The 19,583-nt window shown below is 44.7% G+C and overlaps 1 protein-coding gene across 1 annotated transcript in view; it reads right to left on the minus strand.

Moving 5' to 3' along the window:
* Window positions 1-1,373: 1,373 nt before the first annotated feature.
* The window catches only part of LOC128782862 (zinc finger protein 131-like), a 50,876-nt gene continuing 32,666 nt past the window's right edge, over window positions 1,374-19,583 (minus strand). Inside the window, exons 6-7 of the mRNA XM_053933350.1 lie at window positions 5,234-5,364; window positions 1,374-2,118 (exon numbers count right to left, since the gene is read on the minus strand). Of these exons, the coding sequence (XP_053789325.1) occupies window positions 1,456-2,118; window positions 5,234-5,364 (794 nt within the window). The 3' untranslated portion in view covers window positions 1,374-1,455. The remainder of the gene's footprint in view (window positions 2,119-5,233; window positions 5,365-19,583) is intronic.

The following is a 19,583-nucleotide window of genomic DNA, read 5'->3' on the forward strand; positions in this document are numbered from 1 at the left end:
GCTACGATGAAACACAAGAATAATTTTGAATGATACTAAATAAAAGCACAAATCTCAAGAAATAATTTTGCATTTGGAGAAGACTGAATAGAAAAGCCTGATTCTAAGCAAGATCTACAGGAATACCAAGAGCATTAGGGAACATCCTTGCAAAAATTCCTCCCTTTACTTAGGGCTTTGAAAACAAAGTTTTTCAGAAGCAGGGAGGCACCTCTAATCTCAAGGCAATAACTGAGAATTGGAAGTTCTTAGCATCCTTAAACATAGAGCCAGACAAGTATTTTCTAAACAAACTTAAGATTAATAGGTCATTAATGTAAAGTTATTAAAATTATATTGATTCTTGCCACTGGGATCTGGCACTGTAATTGACAGTCACTCAGTTGTTCCTAATTTATTGGATTAAGAAAATAATGCAATATTTCATAGATGCTATTGTTTTGTTGTCTAATACTGATTAAAATATTTGCACTCCTACTTTTCAATTCACATTTTAGCATTCATACCTATGGCTTTTACTTTTAGTACAACGTCTTTGTGTCAAGTGTCAGAATTTCATTTTAAAAAGTTAGGAACCTGATACCATATAGACAAGCCTTCTGTATATGTTTAAATATATTCCTTTTAAAAAATGACAATTTATAAAAGAAGAGTCTGCTGGTAGCTTTCTTTCAGCTCATGTTTACCACAGATTCTACTGAGCTTTTCCTAATTTAAAGTGTCCCTTTTAAAGTGTCCTGCTGCCTCCACATGGAATGTTTCCTCCCTCATCCCCTCCTAAATTTAATGAAAGAAATTCCCTAAATCAGTAGCTGACAATTTTAAGAAAAAAAAAAAATAAAGCGCTATAACATTATCTGCATTGCCTTTTACTGAACTAGGTTGAACACTCTCTCTAGGAGCTTTGTGGAAATTTCACCCCTGTTGAAAAGGCACAGTATTTTTGTGCTCTGAGACCTCCAGCAACAATGTTTTTTTCCCCAGCCTGAATGTTAGGGACTGCTGTTAGGAAACAGCAAACAGTCTGCCCAGAAAATTCACAGGTGCCTGATTATCCACTTACATTAGAACCCACCAGATTTTACTGATTCTTCTGCCACAGACACCCTGAAAATCTATAACAAGAGTTTGCTTCTATAGCAAGAGGAAAAGAGGCAAAATTATTCTTACATATACCCAGGGATGATGTAAATTATACAAGCTATTCATTATTAAAATCCTAACAAAGCTGTGGTGGTTTCTGTTCCATGGCAGTACATGAATAGTAAAAATATTTTTCACATATGAAAGGTTTAGTTCTACATGAAGAAAACTAACTTTGGTCCACTTGTCCAGATTCCTAAGGACAGCATATTGGAAAGGTGACTACGGACCATTGGTTCAAAAACCAATGTAAAAGCTAGCAAAAATAATTGGGTACTTCATTCCTAAAGCTGCACAGTGTGGTCATTTGTCCTAGTTATCCACCTTTTCATTCTGTGTGTCCACTAATTGTTGAGTATTTACGTCTTCAGCTTGTTCATGATCTTCCATATCTGCATCATCTACTTGACTGGTTTCATTTTCTTCTGCTTCTCCTTGATCAACACTTTGATATTCTACTTGTTCAAGGTCTGTTCCATCTATAAGTTCTGCCTGTACCTCTTCCATCTGTATTTGATTTACACGCCCAACATGTAATTGCTCCACATGAACTTCAGCACCTTGTTCAGTCTGAATGTGTTCAACTTCTAAATAACTAATTTGCACCTGTTCTTGCAGTTCCTCCATCTGTGTGCCTTTCACTTGATTGTCCTGTATGAGATCCTGGTGCATCTGTTCCACAGTTACCTGTGCAGGATCCACTTGTACCTGAATTACTGGTAGGACGTGGACTTGCTCCACTTGTTCTATTATAGTCATTGATGTTACTGGTTCAGCTTCCATACCTTCCACTGGAAGAATCTCTTCTGTCACTATTTGTTCTGAAATATTATGCATGTCTTTGAGATGCCTTCTCAGCTCACTGCCTTGCATAAACCACAAATCACATAAGGTACAGTGGTTGGGTTTGACACCTGTATGTATTACCAAATGATTTTTAAATTGATCCCAGCTGTTAAACACGCTGTTACAAACCTGAAACAAAAGATACAGTGCATTAAAAAATGCCAACAGAAATATAACAAAGTATAGCACCTATTTCAGATCATGGCTTCACATAGTGTAGCTTCTGGCTACTTGGATTAAAAAATCCCACCATGTATGTTAGAGGTAGAAGCAGAGAAATCAGCTTCAAATGAACAAAGACCTAGTATTTATTTATTTTTAAGATACAGTGTGCCATTTAAAGTTGTGCATACAGAGGATACCTACAAAATTAATGAGTCCGTACAGCATGTAAAAGCTTTCTTATTTTAACTTTATGTGAAATTCACATACAGATTCACACCCCAATAAATGTCTGATGCTAGAATTTCGAGTGGAAATCTATTTATGTAATAATATCATATGATCAAAGTGCAATTCAAACTGTCCTTTCACTAAAGTTCTAGATGCAGTACTAATAGCCTACTTTTACTTATCAGTTTTCATTTGTTCATGGCATTGTAAGATTTAGCTGGATAGACTAAACTCTCACATTTTGCCATTTCAAAAAAAATATTTGAGCGATTTTAGCAGATAAAAATCTCTTAAAACTCCATATTTTTAAGTCTCTTACAGCTAAAAGTACTGCTTTGACTGCAGACATACTATTTTCATAAAGTACATGAGCACATTTCCCTTCAGCTGGCAGTGAGGTAAGTAGCTTGAAAACAATACACAAAGACTGCAGAAATGGATGAGGTGCCAGGGTAGAAGAGAAGAGTGGGGTAGAGTCAGGATTGGAGTAAAGAAACAGGGTCAGGGGTTTTTGTCCATACAAGTGCTCTTGGCTTCAGAAAGAAGCAAAGAACATGCATTTCACTGTTGGAACCCCTTCACTGTTGGCAAATTTTGAAACAGAATGTTCCATCTCCTCAATTTACAGCAACAGCACAAAAGGATGATGGAGTATCTGACTGGGATTAACTCAAGGAATGGGTCTGCGCAATGGAGCGGAATATCCCCATTTTGCTGTTGAAATCTTAAAACCACATTTGTGATGCTAGTAACATGCTTTTTGTATATGTGTGTCCCCTAGGCTCATGCTTTAGAAAGAAGCTGCACACACGGACTTCTTAAAATACTAACCTTATAGATAAGTACTCAAAATTAATTAGTCATACATAAAGGTAATGACTATCAGTAATGCCCAAGCACATAATTAACTGTTCTTGCCATGTGGAGCCTAATTCAGTACTCAAGGCATTCACTAAAGAGCATCCGAAGTGCTCATCAAGCAAGTGCAATTTTGTTTTTTCCTTCTTGTTCAGTGAACCAAGATTTTATTTATTGAACACTATTCAAATTCAGTTTTAAAGAGAAAAAAAAAATTAAGAATTTATGCAAGAATTCTTGTAGTTGCTGGAGGCTGAAATAACACTAACCCACATTCAGAGTTATCTGTAACAGAAAGCTACAAGGTGAAGTAATTAAACCAAAGGATCACAAAGACAAAACAGTATCTTCAGTGAAGCTACTAGGTACAATTTTGTGTTATATAGTAGTTCTCATGTTCAAAACAAACTTATCTCTTAAGACAAAGGCATGCTCCCAAGAATTAACTTCAGTCTAGTATAACAACTAAGCAATGCCACAGCATTGGTGAAACGTGATTAAATGATGAATTTATTCACCTCCTGCAGTATTTGCTGCTTTCTGTGAATAAGATCACCCTTTTTTTCAAACAAATAAAGCCAATATCCAACAGTTTTCTTTACTACATGACCGAATTTAACCTCAAACCACAGCAATTTTGTGAACTGAATAAGGTGAGAGCCTTATTTGAGACTGTCACAGCAGTGGGACAGCAAAATGGCAAATAAAAATGCTACAACCAATCTCAGCTCTCATATTTTCTAGCTTTTCAGAATCAACTTTTAAAAGCTAAGTAATATTCTTCTGAACAGCTTTTCACATGTCAGTTGCATAGCAACCAAGTACCCTAGCTATCCATCTACAGCATTTATATTTGCTTAAAAGACATTGATTGTCATCATAAGTTGAAATGATTTTCCAGCCAGTCAGTATATTGGTATTAAACAGAAAAATAATAAATTAGGAAATTGTGACCGTTAAGTCAGAGATGACACATAGCTGGATCAGAAGGCAAAGTGGTAAAGGCCTTATTTAGGTCATCCTCTCTTCTTTTATAGCTTAGTTTGCTACAGGTGGACCTGATTGGTCATTTAATCAATACCTTTCACCTGATTGGCAAGACATCCATTTGTAAACAATCTTATGAGAATAACAGCAAAACAGATTATTAGAAAAACACCACCTGCAGGTTGTTTTAATATTTGGCTATCAATGTTTATCTCCAGCTCCCTAAAGCTTCCCAGGCCGATTCTGGGAAAACTTAGCTATAGCTTTCTCTCTCTCTGACCAGAGAGTTACCACCACAGGAAATAAAATAGTACTTTGTATTTTGGACTTTAGTGAAGCATGCTCACAAGCAGGAAAGGCCTAGGTCTGTACATCAAGAAGCAAAAAGATTAGTAAGATGCAGATGAACACTTACCTACACATAAGAATCAAACTGATTAACTATTATGAAGCTCCATATCAGTAATTTCATATTTTAAATGGAACTAGATGTCACTGTTGATTAAGAAATGACACAGACTCACCAGAAGGCTGGTTTGCTTTACTTCGAATTCTCTCCTTTTATACACTGTTCCGATACAGATAGACCAGATTGGTCAATTAATCAATACATTTCACCTGATTGGCTAATTAACAAAACACCTTTCTTATAAACAATCCTTGAGAAAAACAGGTAAACAGAGAGTAGGAAAACAACACCTGCAGGTTGTTTATAATAATAAGCTATCATTGTTTATCTTCAGCTCCCTAAAGTCTCACAAGCCGATTCTGGGAAAACTTATCTAGTTTTCTTGTTCACTGACCAGGCTGTCACATCCACAACTACTTAGATATAAGAATTTACCTTCATGTCATGGTTGAATGCAGCCTTTATAATTTATTTTGCTAAAAATAGTTCTTGGATACAAAATCCACTCTCTATGCCTTTCCTGCTCAGTACTCTCACACTCCCTCCCTCAGCACAGGAAGGTGTCTAGCCTCAGACTCTGCTACTTCTATTACCCACCTGACATTCGTACAGCTTCTTTCTTCCCTTTTTAGCTCCAGCTCCAGACTGACAGGCTGTCAGGTGACATTTGAGTGTACTATTCCTAGCAAAATGCTCATGGCAGTTTGGACATTCAAATGGTTTTTCACCTGTTAAGACAAACATGGGGATTTGTAAGTGTATAAAACCAGCCAGTTTTTGGTCAGCTGTTCCTTTTGTGTAGGTTGATAAATATGCTGTAAAGATGTGGCCAACTGGACTATTCTACAGAAGAAAAAGATATTCTATGTAAATTTTATGTAAATAAAATTGCAAAAACCGAATGTGGAGTCATAACTCTCATTTATAAAAACAAAACAAACTGAACAAAACAAACCAAAACCCACAAACATGATAAAGTAACATAATTCCCAGTGTCATTTAAGGTATATTCAGGTTTTTATGAAAGTTAGGCTATTATTCTGATGAAATATCTTAAAGAAATAGGAACTATTTCTCTCTTTTCACCTGATAATAACAGTTAAAAACTCAACATTAGTATATACAAAGTGACACATTAAAGAAGGAGGTATTTAAATAATACAAAGTTTTATTTTCAAGAACAATGACAGCTTATGCTTGAGAGCTGAAACTAAGCTCCAGAAAAAGAAGTTGGCACAGAATGAGCATGAAGTAACAATGCACTGGTATTAAAACAAACCAAGCCCAGAAACTTTAATTCAAAGTAGTATACTGTTATTACCATCATCAAATAGTAACAAAGAACAACTGCTGTCTCTGTTTACTAATTTCATCATGCACAAATACAATGAAATTCAAGGAAACTAAATTACAGACAATTAGTAACAGTGTGTTTCTTCTAAGTCTGATAATTAATCTGTGGAGGTACTGATACCAACATCACTATTGAAACAAACTCTTTAATGAACTCCAAAAGAGGCTGAGACATTTCATTGAGTAACATAAGAAGCTATTCTAGCTCAGTTCAGTTTAAAAGCCTACATTTTCAGGGATGTAGTAATTATTGACAACTGAGATGGAAAGCAAAATAAACCTGTATTTTGAGAAATAAAGATATTCAGCAGCATCTAACTTTTCAAAAGAAATCCACAAGTAGCCTATAATTCTCACTTATACACCCAAAGGCCACAGAAAAACATTAAATAGAGGGAACATTCCCCTTAATGGTTAAAAAAGGCTACATTTTTGGAAACTTTCGTACAGGTAATGCAGAGTATGCTGAACTACCATCTGTCTCGCAGATCAAAAATCACAGGCATTGCATGAGCAACCAAATACACTGGTGAGCCTAAAGAATACCCCAGGAGGTGATCCCCAGGAGTAAAAAAATTAACAAGGAAGGCAAGAAACTGGCATGGCTGAGTGGGGAACTGCTGGTCAAACTAAAGGGAAAGAAGGAAATGCACAGGCAGTAGGAACAAGGACAGCTATCCTGGGAAGAGTATAGAGATGGAGTTTGGTTGTGGTAGGGATGGGATGAGGAAGGCCAAGATGAAGCTTGAACTGAATCTGGCAAGGGACACAAAGAATAACAGGAAGGGCTTCTACAGGTCTGTCAGCCAGAAAAGGAAGGTCAAAGAAAGTGTTACCTCCTGATAAACAGTGCTGGAAAACTGGTAACAATGGACAAAGAGAAGGCTGAGGTACTCAACTATTTTGACTTCATCTTCAATGCCAACCTCTCTTCCCACACCTGTCAAATGGATGGACAGCAGGACGGGGACTGGGGGAGCAAAGTCCCTCCCACTCTAAGATCAGGCTCATGACCACCTGATGAACCTGAATGCACATAAGTCCACAGGACCTGATAAAATGCATCCCAGAGTCCTGAGGGAATTTTCTGATGTAGTTGCCAAGCAACTCTCCACAATATTTGAAAAGCCATGGCAGTCAGGTGAAGTCCCAGGTGACTGGAAAAAGAGAAACATTGTCCCCATCTTTAAAAAGGGTAGAATTCACAGAATTCACAGAATCACTAGGTTGGAAGAGACCTTCAAGATCGAGTCCAGCCCATGCCCTAATACCTCAACTAAACCCTGGCACCGAGTGCCACATCCAGTCTTTTTTTAAACACATCTAGGGATGGTGACTCCACCACCTCCCCAGGCAGACCATTCCAGAACTTTACCACTCTTTCTGTAAAAAACTTTTTCCTAATATCCAACCTATATTTCCCTTGACACAGCTTAAGACTGTGTCCTCTGGTTTTGTCAGTTGCTGCCTGGTGAAAGAGACCAACCCCCACCTGAATACAACCACCTTTCAGAAAGTTGTAGAGAGTGATAAGGTCACCTCTGAGTCTCCTTTTCTCCAGGCTAAACAACCCCAGCTCAGTCGTTCCTCATAGGGCTTGTGTTCCAAGCCCCTCACCAGCCTCGTTGCCCTCCTCTGGACACACTCAAGCGTCTCAACGTCCTTCCTAAACTGAGGGGCCCAGAACTGGACACAGTACTCAAGGTGCAGCCTCACCAGTGCTGAATATAGGGGAAGGATGACCTCCGTGGTCCTGCTGGCCACACTATTCCTGATACAGGCCAGGATGCCATTGGCCTTGGCTGCCAGGGCACACTGCTGGCTCATGTTCAGTTGGCTATTGACCAGTACCCTACCCCCAGGTCCTTTTCCACCTGAGCACTGTCCAGCCACACCATCCCCAGCCTATAGCGCTGCAGGGAGTTATTGTGGCCAAAATGCAGGACTCGGCACTTGGACTTATTAAACTTCATCCTGTTAGACTCTGCCCATCCATTCAATCATTCCAAGTCTCTCTGCAGAGCCCTCCTACCCTCCAACAGATCGAGACACGATCCCAGCTTTGTGTCATCCGCAAACTTACTAATGAAAGACTCAATCCCCTCATCCATGTCATCAATAAAGATATTGAACAGAACTGGTCCCAGCAGAGATCCCTGAGGGACATCACTGGTGCTGCCAGCTGGATGCAGCACCGTTCACCACCACTCTCTGGGCCCGGCCATCCAGCCAGTTCTTAACCCAGCAAAGAGTTCTCCTGTCCAAGCCGAGGGCTGCCAGCTTTTCCAGGAGTATGCTGTGGGAGACAGTGTCAAAGGCCTTGCTGAAGTCCAAATAGACAACATCAACAGCATTTCCTGCATCCACCAGGCGGGTCACTTGGTCATAAAAGGAGATCAGGTTGGTCATACACGACCTACCCCTCCTAAACGCATGCTGACTGGGTCTGATACCCTGGCCATCCTGTAAGTTCTGTGTGATGACACTCGATATAAACTGTTCCATAGCCTTACCTGGTACAGAGGTCAGGCTAACCGGCCTATAATTGCCAGGATCCTCCTTCCCACTCTTTTTATGAATGGGCATCACATTGGCCAGCTTCCAGTCATCTGGAACCTCACCAGTGAGCCAGGACTGCTGGTAAATGATGAAGAGCGGCTTCGCAAGCTCATCTGCCAGCTCCCTCATCACCCTGGGATGGATCCCATCTGGTCCCATGGATTTATGAATATCCAAGCGGCTCAGCAGTTCTCTGCCTCCTCTTGGATAATGGGGGGACCATTCTGCTCCCTGATATCATTGAACAACCCAAGAGGACAGTTATCCTGAAGGCAAGTCTTCTCACTAAAAACTGAGACAAAGAAGGTATTAAGCACCTCTGCCTTCTCATCTACAGTTACAAAGTTCCCTTCTGCATCTAATAAAGAACAAAGGTTAGTCCTACTCTTCCTTTTACCATTAATATATTTATAAAAACATTTTTTGTTATCCTTTACAAAAGTCACCATTTTAAGTTCAAACTGAGCTTTAGCCTCCCTAATTTTTTTTCTACATGCTCTAGCAGCCCTCTTAAATACTACCTGAGAGACCTGATCCTCCTTCCAAAGAGAATACATCCTTTTTTTATTCCTGAGTTCCTCCAAAACCTCCTTGCCCATCCAGGCTGGATGTTTGCCTTGTCTTTTGGCACACGGGGACAATCTGTTCCTGTGTTCTCAAGATCTCCATTTTGAAGCACGCCCACCCTTCCTGAACTCCTTTATTTTTAAGGACTACTTCCCAAGGAACTCTCTGAATAAGTCTCCTGAATAGGCCAAAGTCTGCCCTCCGAAAGTCCAATGTAAAAGTCTTATTAATGTTCCTCTTGACTTCACCAAATATTGAGAATTTCATAATTTCATGATCACTATGCCCCAAGCGGCCTCCAACCACCACATTTCCCACCAACCCATCTCTATTTTCAAACAGCATATCTAACATAGTCCCTCCCCTGGTGGGTTCACCCACCAGCTGTGACAAAAAGTTGTCCTCTGCAAACTCCAAAAATTTCCTGGACTGCCTTTTTTTCAGCTGTACTGAGTTCTCAGCAAATGTCCAGCAGGTTGAAATCGCCAACAAGATCAAGGGCTGATGATCCAGAAACATTCTCTAGCTGCTTATAGAATGAATTGTCTACCACTTCTTCCTGGTTGGGTGGACGATAACAGACTCCTAGTAAGATGCCAGCCTTATTGGCTGTCCTGGTTTTGGACAAATTAGGGGAAAACACCTCCAAAGGAGCCCCCTATAGGAAACCAAACCCTCCGCAACCTCCCCCCCACCACCGGGTTCGGGAGGAATTCCTTCAGAGGGGAAAGTGGAAAAAACTTGTTTATTAAGGCACAACGAAAAAACACTCCCCAGCACAAGAGAAATAGCCCAAGATGACCACAGATGTTTTCACCAGTCCAAGGGGGTTGAGCTCTATCTCTCTTCGCCGCAGAGGGTACGCAGCTTCTTTCGCAGACCCCGGGGGAGCTCCTGCCCGGAGTAGGTCCGATGTCTTCGGGGGGGGGGGGGGGGAAAGGGAACAACGGAAACCGGGAAAAAGGGAAAAAAAAAAAAAAAAATGGCCAAAAAGCAAGCCAGCGAAAAGCAGAGAAAAAAGAGAGGAAAGCAGAGCCAGCAAAGCATGCAGCCAGCAGCAAGCAAAGCAGCAAGCAAGCTAAGCGGCAAGGCAGCAGCCAGCCCGGGGGTGGGGGGGGGAAGGAAGACAAAACAAACTGAGGACAGGGAACAAAAACCACGATTGGGATAATGAGCATGAAAATGTCCTGTCCCCACGACATTCCACCCCTTATCCCATATCGTGAACATGTTACTGAACTTCCTTCCCACCTGCTCAAACCTTCCACACTTACACATTCCCTTCCATTCTCACTTGCTCTGACTTTCGACATTTACACATTTTCTTCTGTCCCATGTCTGTGTGGTTTAATGTACAAACAATGGCAGTAACATCCAGCAAACTGAGATGTTTGCATATGAGTCTCACCCCACAATCAGGTCTCCCTGAGGTACACATCGTGTTCTTCCATCTTTCTGCATTATCCACCATGTACAACCTGGTCCCTGAGCAAAGACAATCCCACGAATGGGTTTGTCTGTACTCGAGGCAGAATTGATCCACACTGTCCTCCCTAACAAACCTCTGATATGTGCCACTGGGACTTTATCTCCGTCTACTATATTCAGGGACTCAGACTGGGCAGGACCTGCTCGATTGGTGGAACCTCGGGTGTTAACTAACCAGGTGGCCTGTGCCAAATGCTGCTCCCAGTTTTTGAAAGATCCCCCACCCAATGCTTTCAAGGTGGTTTTTAACAGTCCATTGTACCTCTCTACCTTGCCTGCAGCTGGTGCATGGTAGGGGATATGGTACACCCACTCAATGCCATGTTCCCTAGCCCAGGAGTTGATAAGGCTGTTCTTAAAATGAGTCCCATTGTCTGACTCAATCCTCTCAGGGGTACCATGCCTCCAAAGGACCTGCTTTTCAAGGCCCAGGATGGTGTTACGGGCAGTAGCATGAGACACAGGGTAGGTTTCTAACCATCCTGTGGTGGCTTCCACCATTGTGAGCACGTAGCGCTTGCCTTGGCGGGTTTGAGGCAGTGTGATGTAGTCAATCTGCCAGGCCTCCCCATACTTGTACTTGGACCACCGTCCCCCATACCACAGGGGCTTCACCCGCTTGGCCTGTTTGATGGCAGCACACGTCTCACAATCATGGATAACCTGAGATATACTGTCCATGGTTAAATCCACCCCTCGGTCTCGTGCCCACTTATAGGTGGCATCTCTACCCTGATGGCCTGAGGCATCATGGGCCCATCGCGCTAGGAACAACTCCCCCTTGTGTTGCCAATCTAAATCTATCTTTGACACCCCTATCTTTGCAGCCTGATCTACCTGCTGATTGTTTTGCTGTTCTTCATTAGCTCTACTCTTGGGGACATGAGCATCTACATGGCGAACCTTCACAGGCAGTTTCTCTACCCGGGTAGCAATGTCTTTCCATTCTTCAGCAGCCCAGATTGGTTTTCCTCGACGCTGCCAGTTAGCCCCTTTCCATCTCTCCAGCCATCCCCACAGAGCATTGGCTACCATCCATGAATCAGTATAGAGGTAGAGCTTCGGCCACTTCTCCCTTTCTGCAATGTCTAGGGCCAGTTGAACGGCTTTGAGTTCAGCAAGTTGACTTGATCCACCTTCTCCTTCAGTGGCCTCTGCGACCTGTCGTGTGGGGCTCCATACAGCTGCTTTCCACTTCCGATTCATTCCTACGACGCGACAGGAACCGTCAGTGAAAAGAGCATAGTGTGTTTCCTCTGCTGGCAATTGGTTGTAGGGTGGAGCCTCTTCAGCCCGTGTCACTGGTTCTTGTTCTTCGTCTGTGACACCAAAGTTTTCACCTTCAGGCCAATTTGTAATCACTTCCAAAATCCCAGGGCGATTCAGTTTACCAATACGGGCGCGCTGCGTGATGAGGGCAATCCACTTGCTCCATGTAGCACTGGTGGCATGGTGGGTAGTAGGAACCTTTCCTCTGAACATCCACCCCAGCACCGGTAGTCGGGGTGCCAGGAGGAGTTGTGCTTCTGTACCAATTACCTCTGAGGCAGCTTGGACTCCTTCGTAGGCAGCCAAAATTTCCTTCTCTGTTGGGGTGTAGTTGGCTTCAGACCCTCTGTAGCTCCGACTCCAAAATCCCAGTGGTCGGCCTCGAGTCTCCCCAGGCACCTTCTGCCAAAGGCTCCAGGACAGACCATGGTTCCCGGCTGCAGAGTAGAGCACATTCTTGACCTCTGGTCCCGTCCTGACTGGGCCAAGGGCTACTGCATGAGCAATTTCCTGCTTAATCTGGGCAAAAGCTTGTTGCTGCTCAGGGCCCCAATGGAAATTGTTCTTCTTGCGGGTGACCAGGTAAAGAGGGCTCACAATCTGACTGTACTCAGGAATGTGCATTCTCCAAAAACCTATGGCGCCTAAGAAAGCTTGCGTCTCCTTCTTGTTGGTTGGTGGGGACATAGCTGTGATCTTGTTGATGACATCCGTAGGAATCTGACGCCGTCCATCTTGCCACTTCACTCCCAGGAACTGGATCTCTCGAGCAGGTCCCTTGACTTTGCTCCTCTTGATGGCAAAACCGGCTTTCAGGAGAATCTGGATTATTTTCTCTCCTTTCTCAAACACTTCTGCTGCCGTTTTCCCCCACACAATGATATCATCGATATACTGTAAATGTTCTGGAGCCTCACCCTTTTCTAGTGCAACCTGGATCAGTCCATGGCAGATGGTAGGACTGTGCTTCCACCCCTGGGGCAGTCGATTCCAGGTGTATTGCACTCCCTTCCACGTAAAGGCAAACTGAGGCCTGCATTCTGCTGCCAGAGGAATGGAGAAAAACGCATGAGCAATGTCAATAGTGGCATACCACTGTGCTGCCTTGGACTCCAGCTCGTACTGGAGTTCCAGCATGTCCGGCACAGCAGCGCTCAGTGGTGGAGTCACTTCATTCAATGCTCGGTAGTCCACAGTCAATCTCCATTCTCCTTCAGATTTACGCACAGGCCAGATGGGGCTGTTGAAGGGTGAGTGGGTTTTGCTAACCACCCCTTGGCTCTCCAGCTCACGAATCAGTTTATGGATGGGGATCACGGCATCTCGATTCGTTCTATACTGCCGGCGATGCACTGTCGAGGTCGCAATTGGCACGCGTTGCTCTTCCACCCTTAGGAGCCCTACTGCAGATGGGTTTTCTGTCAGTCCAGGCAAGGTGTTTAATTGCTTAATGCTCTCTGCTTCTACAGCGGCAATTCCGAAGGCCCACCTGAATCCCTTCGGGTCTTTGTAATAGCCGCTCCGGAGGAAGTCTATGCCCAGAATACATGGAGCCCCTGGGCCGGTCACAATGGGATGTTTCTTCCATTCCTTCCCAGTCAGGCTCACCTCAGCTTCCACCAGGGTCAGTTGTTGTGATCCCCCTGTCACACCGGCAATGAAAACAGGCTCTGCCCCCACATATCCCGATGGTATTAACGTACACTGTGCACCAGTATCCACTAAAGCGTTATATTCTTGTGGCTCTGATGCGCCAGGCCATCGGATCCACACCGTCCAGAAAACACGATTTTCCCATGCCTCTACCTGGCTAGAGGCAGGGCCCCTCTATGCCTGATTATCCTTCTTTCCTTGGGCATATGTCTTGGAGGTTCCCTCAAGGGGATCAGACGTGTCATCATCATACCTGGCTGTTCGGCTACGGGCAACTGGGGCTGCTTTCCTTTTCTTACCTTCCTTCAATTCACGCACCCGTTGTGCCAGAACAGCAGTAGGCTTCCTATCCCATTTCCTCATGTTTTCTCCAGACTCACGCAAGAAGAACCACAACTCAGCTCGTGGGGTGTACCTTCTCTCCCCAACAAAGGAACGTCTGCGTTGGGTGCCAGGGCCTCTAATTTGCACAGCTGAGATTTGGAGGAGGTCCTCCTTAATCTCTTCCCTGAGTTTCTTGCGGCTTTCCTCTATTTTTCCTTCTAATTCCTGCAGTCGTGTCTCCACAGCTGCAATTCTGGCATGGGTCGGGCCATGTACAGCATCCGCATATGCCCGAAGCTTCTTTGCCATATCAAGCACAGTCTCATATACCTCCTCCCGCTTCATGATTGCTAGAGCAGAAGCGTATTCAGGTGGCCCAAGTCGCACCAGTTTTCTCCACATTACAGGTGTGCATGGTACAAGGTCCGGATTCCTAACTGTTATGTCTTCTGAAAAAATGATCTCCACCACTGCCATCTCCCTCAGGCGCTGGATCCCCTGTTCTATGGTCTTCCATCGTGTCTGCTGGACATAGAGGTCATCGGCACACAGATATCTTTGTGCTACGCTGTCCAGGACCCGTTCCCAGAGGCTTTGAGGGCTAGCGCCCCTCATCATGCCTTGGTCGATGACAGGATCATGTGACAGGGACCCCAAATGCCTTGCTTCAGTGCCATCCAGAATGGTAGCCTCCCCTGCCGCATCCCAAAGGCGGACCAGCCAACTAATTATAGATTCGTCGGGCTGTCGCCGATAATCCTTCCTTAGGCCTCGGAGGTCCTTCAGGGAGAAGGAATCAATATTAGCCTCTGATCTGGTGCCACTTGCTTTGACTCCTGATTTTATGTCAGGAGGTGTTGAGGGTCCTTCTCCTGCATCGTACTCATCATTGTCATCCACGGGTCGATCGGTCTTCTCTGTGCACTTTCCACTTCGTGTGCTAGTAGCCACGGCCATTGGTTGAGGCTTACAGTCTGGTTTAACTACTGGGTTCGAACCTGGGCTGTTGGCTGCAGCCTGAGTGACTGGGATTGCTGCTGGTTTATCTCCCTGCCCCCCTTCCTCTGTCTGCTGTCCTACAGTATCGAGCAGAGTACGATAAGCATATGCCAGGGCCCAGCTCACTGCAATGATCCTTTTCTCCTTGGGGTTATCCTGGCATTTCCCTTTCAGATACTTTGCCACCTCAGCTGGGTTCTGGATGTGTTCGGATGGAAAGTCCCAGACTACAGGATCAGAAAACTCCTTTAAAATTTTGCCCATATCCTCCCATTTCCCGCACCACTCAGGATTTTTCACCCTTAGTTGTACTCCTAAATCAGAGGTCTCACCAGCCCCTCTAGAAATCTCAGCCTTCATCTTATATAAACTGCGGACAGTATAGAGAAAGGTTATTAAATTAAATAACAGAAAGATGGTATCCTTGGCAGTCAGGGAGGACAGGACATTTCCTAACAGAGATGTAAACAATTCGGAGGAGGAAAAGGAAAGCAAAGGCTGAAGAACCTCCTCCCCCATAACAAATTTAGCACACAGCCACAACCACGAGTTATACATTCCTGGAGCCGATAACAACATTTTTAATAGCCCCTTGCAGAGTATTACAGCCAAGCCCAGCCCGATAAATATTCTCGTTAGTGCCCCTCTGCTACAAAAGCTACGTATTAGGGACAATACCGGAGCTACTTCTGGATAAGAAAATAACTCCAGGGACCATAAAGCGATCAAAACTTCGAAGAACCCTAATGACCACAAATAGAGGCAGGCTTTCACTCCCAATGACATCATAACTTTAAAGAAAGACATACTAATATTCCCGCAGAACGGTTAAAGCCAAAAATATTATTAGAATAAAGTTTTTTCCACTTTGTCTGGGTTTCCCCGTACGGGCCACCAAATTATTTGTCCTGGTTTTGGACAAATTAGGGGAAAACACCTCCAAAGGAGCCCCCTATAGGAAACCAAACCCTCCGCAACCTCCCCCCCACCACCGGGTTCGGGAGGAATTCCTTCAGAGGGGAAAGTGGAAAAAACTTGTTTATTAAGGCACAACGAAAAAACACTCCCCAGCACAAGAGAAATAGCCCAAGATGACCACAGATGTTTTCACCAGTCCAAGGGGGTTGAGCTCTATCTCTCTTCGCCGCAGAGGGTACGCAGCTTCTTTCGCAGACCCCGGGGGAGCTCCTGCCCGGAGTAGGTCCGATGTCTTCGGGGGGGGGGGGGGAAAGGGAACAACGGAAACCGGGAAAAAGGGAAAAAAAAAAAAAAAATGGCCAAAAAGCAAGCCAGCGAAAAGCAGAGAAAAAAGAGAGGAAAGCAGAGCCAGCAAAGCATGCAGCCAGCAGCAAGCAAAGCAGCAAGCAAGCTAAGCGGCAAGGCAGCAGCCAGCCCGGGGGTGGGGGGGGGAAGGAAGACAAAACAAACTGAGGACAGGGAACAAAAACCACGATTGGGATAATGAGCATGAAAATGTCCTGTCCCCACGACATTGGCCTTCCCCCTAATTCTTACCCGTAGGCATTCAACTTCGTCATTATTAGTTTCAATACCTATGGCGTCCAAAGCCTCCCTAATATAAAGGGCCACCCCTCCACCTCTTCTCCCTTTCCTATCTCTCCTGAAGAGCTTGTAGCCATCCAGTGCAGCACTCCAGCCATGCAAGTCACCCCACCACATTTCTGTGATGGCAGTTACATCATAGCTCTGCTGCTGCACCATGGCCTCCAGCTCTTCATGTTTGTTACCCATGCTGCATGTATTAGTATACATGCACCTCCGCTGGGCTGCTGATTTCATTCCTATCTCAGGCTTACCACCCTTGGGCCGGCTTCCAGACAGCCCAACAGCATCCCCTTCCCCCTTCAAACCTAGTTTAAAGGCCTCTCAACAAGTTCTGCCAGTTTACAAGCTAAAAACCTTCTACCCTTAACAGAGAGATGGAGCCCATCTGGAAAGGACCCTAGGAACCACCGCTCTGTCAGCTTTACCTCTGTGCCTGGGAAAATCATGGAACAGATCCTCTGGGAAGTTCTGTGAAGGCACATGGAGGGCAGGGAGGTGATTCAGGACAACCAGCATGGCTTCACCAAGGGCAAGTCCTGCCTGACCAACCCAGTGGCCTCCTCTGATGGAGTGACTCCATCAGTGGACAAGGGAAGGGCTACAGATGTCCTTTCTGTGGGACTTCTGTAAAGCCTTTGACATGGAGCCCCGCAACATCTTTCTCTCTAAATTGGAGAGAGGGATTCGATGGGTGGACTCAGATGGGTAAGAAAGTGGTTGGACGGTTGTTGTGGTTTGACACTGGCCAAACACCAGGTACCCATGAAAGTCATTCACTTACCTTTGCTTGCTACAGTTGGGCAGAGGAGAGGGAAAAAATTAACAAAGGGTTCATGAGTTGAGATAAGGACTGAGAGAGAAACACTCTAAGGGCAACACAGGTTCAAATTTAACGTTATAAAGTAAATTTGTTATTAACAGTCAGAGGAGGATAATGAGATGTAAAATAACCTTTAAAACACTTTTTCCCCCTAGTCCTTCTCTCTTTTCCACCAATAGCATAGGGAGACAGGGCATGGGGGTCTTGGTCATTTGAGATCTTTTTTTTGTTCACTCAGGGAGAGGAGTCTTTTCTCTGCTATGCCATGGGGGCCCTCCCATGGGCAAACTGTCTTCCCAAAACTGTTGTGGTGTGGGTCACTTGTCCACAGGGTGCAGTCTTTTAAGGCTAGGTTGCTTTAGTTTGGAAACAAGGGTCTTTTCACTCTATCTCTGGAAGCAGGGGCCCTCTCTCTTTATTCGGGTTTCTTACTAAATAACAGCTTTCTCTGGTATCCACCCACTCCAGCGTGAGCACTTTTCTCATGAGTTGTGAGTGGATTCTGCATGTCCTTTGGACTTCATGCATTACAGGGAGACAGTTTGTTTCACCATAGTCCTCACTACGGCTTGTAGAGGAATTTTGGCTCTGATGCTTGGAGCACCTCCTCCCCCTCTTTCTTTTCCACTGACCTTGGTGCCGCCATGTTTCTTCCTCACATGTCCTCACTTCCTCCTCTTCTCTGACAATTGCTGCTTGTGGGTACCATTGCCAACAAGTTTCACTAATTCAAAGATTCCTGCAGGATCCTACAGCACCAAGAAGTTGATTTCATCCAAGTTCCCCATCAGGGAGTTGCCCACAATGTTTTTGCAGTCAGCCATGTGACCCCGCTGCCACCACATGGGCAGTGGTGGCCATTGCAGCGCTGGCACTAATGCCTTTCTTCAGGTGGGGTGCCAGGAAGGAGAAGCTGCCACCGCTGCCCCTGTCCTTTTGCCCGCAGGAAATTGAAAGAGGAATTGGAAAGGAAGGAGACATTTTCAGCCTTTGGAAATGGCTTCTCTCAAGTGTGAGGGCAAGATATCCATGTAAGGAAGATCTTGTGAAATCCCCAGGGAAGTGGACCACTGCAGATGAAGGTAGCCAGTACTTGAGAGAACTAGCAGTGCTAGAAATCATCTATAGTGATCTAAAGAATGACAGTGTTTCTAAAGATCCAGAGGATGTCCCTTGTACACATGCCATGTGGAGGAAGGTGGTTCAAGGTGCCCCTGCATCATATTCCAGCATATTGGTAGCACTGTATTATCTGCAAATGGATACACCAACTGTAGAGCTGGCATCCTCCTGGCTCTGAAATGTAGAAGAAACTCTGGCTACTCCCTCATCCCTACGAACCAGTACCCCAACTTTTAGGGGCAGCCCAAGAGATTGCTCCTCTCCAACCCTAGTCAGAAGGAAGGGAAGCCCCAAGAACAGCCCACGTAATGAACTCTGGTTATTTCTGTGTGACTGGAGGGAGGACATGAGGAAGTGGGATGGTGAACCCACCTTTAAGCTGAAAGCCTCTGTCCATGAACTGAGAGGGAAGAGACCTGTTAAGAAGGGGCCGCCCAAGATGACTGTCAGTGTAGTTGCCACAGAGAGACCAGAAGACAATCAGCCATCTCCCAGATATAAGAGAACTAAAACCATTTCCTACAGCCCTGATGAGGGAACTTCTGATCTAGCATTGCAAAGGTCAGATAGTGAATACTCTGACCAGGAACAGGAATAGAGGGTCCCTACCTTCGGCCAGGAGGAGGAAAGAGATGACTGGGTATACTGGACTTTGTGGATTTGATGGCCTGGCACATCCGATCCACAGAAGTATAAAGCTTTAGTAGATACCAGTGCACTGATGCCATGAAGGCACAAGAGTGCAGAACCTATCTGGATCTCTGGAGTGACAGGGGGATGCCAAGAGTTGCCTGTAATAGAGGCTGAGGTGAGCTTAACAGGGGACAGATGGCAAAAGCACCCCATTGTGACTGGCCCAGAGGCCCCTTGTATCCTTGGCATCGACTACTTCAGGGAAGGGTACTTGTCATGGTTTGACACTGGCGCAATGCCAGCGCCCCCATGAAAATACACCTTCCCAAATAAATGCTGTGAGATGTTATCAGGAACAGAGCAGAGCAGGTCCAAGCTTAATAACAAAGGAAAAAAAAACTTTATTAAACTACTACTACAAAAGACACACACACTAAATCCAGGATGAAGACCCTCTAAAACACCCCTCCTCCTCCCAATTTCCAAAACACCCACCATGAAACATCACCCAGGATTCCTGATCAAATTACCACCCTTCAGATAATCAATACTCAATCTATCAAGGGAGAGAGAAGTCTCTCTTGCACCACAGAC

The sequence above is a fragment of the Vidua chalybeata genome (genome assembly GCF_026979565.1).
Source record: "Vidua chalybeata isolate OUT-0048 chromosome W unlocalized genomic scaffold, bVidCha1 merged haplotype SUPER_W_unloc_11, whole genome shotgun sequence".
Taxonomy (NCBI): Eukaryota; Metazoa; Chordata; class Aves; order Passeriformes; family Viduidae; genus Vidua; species Vidua chalybeata.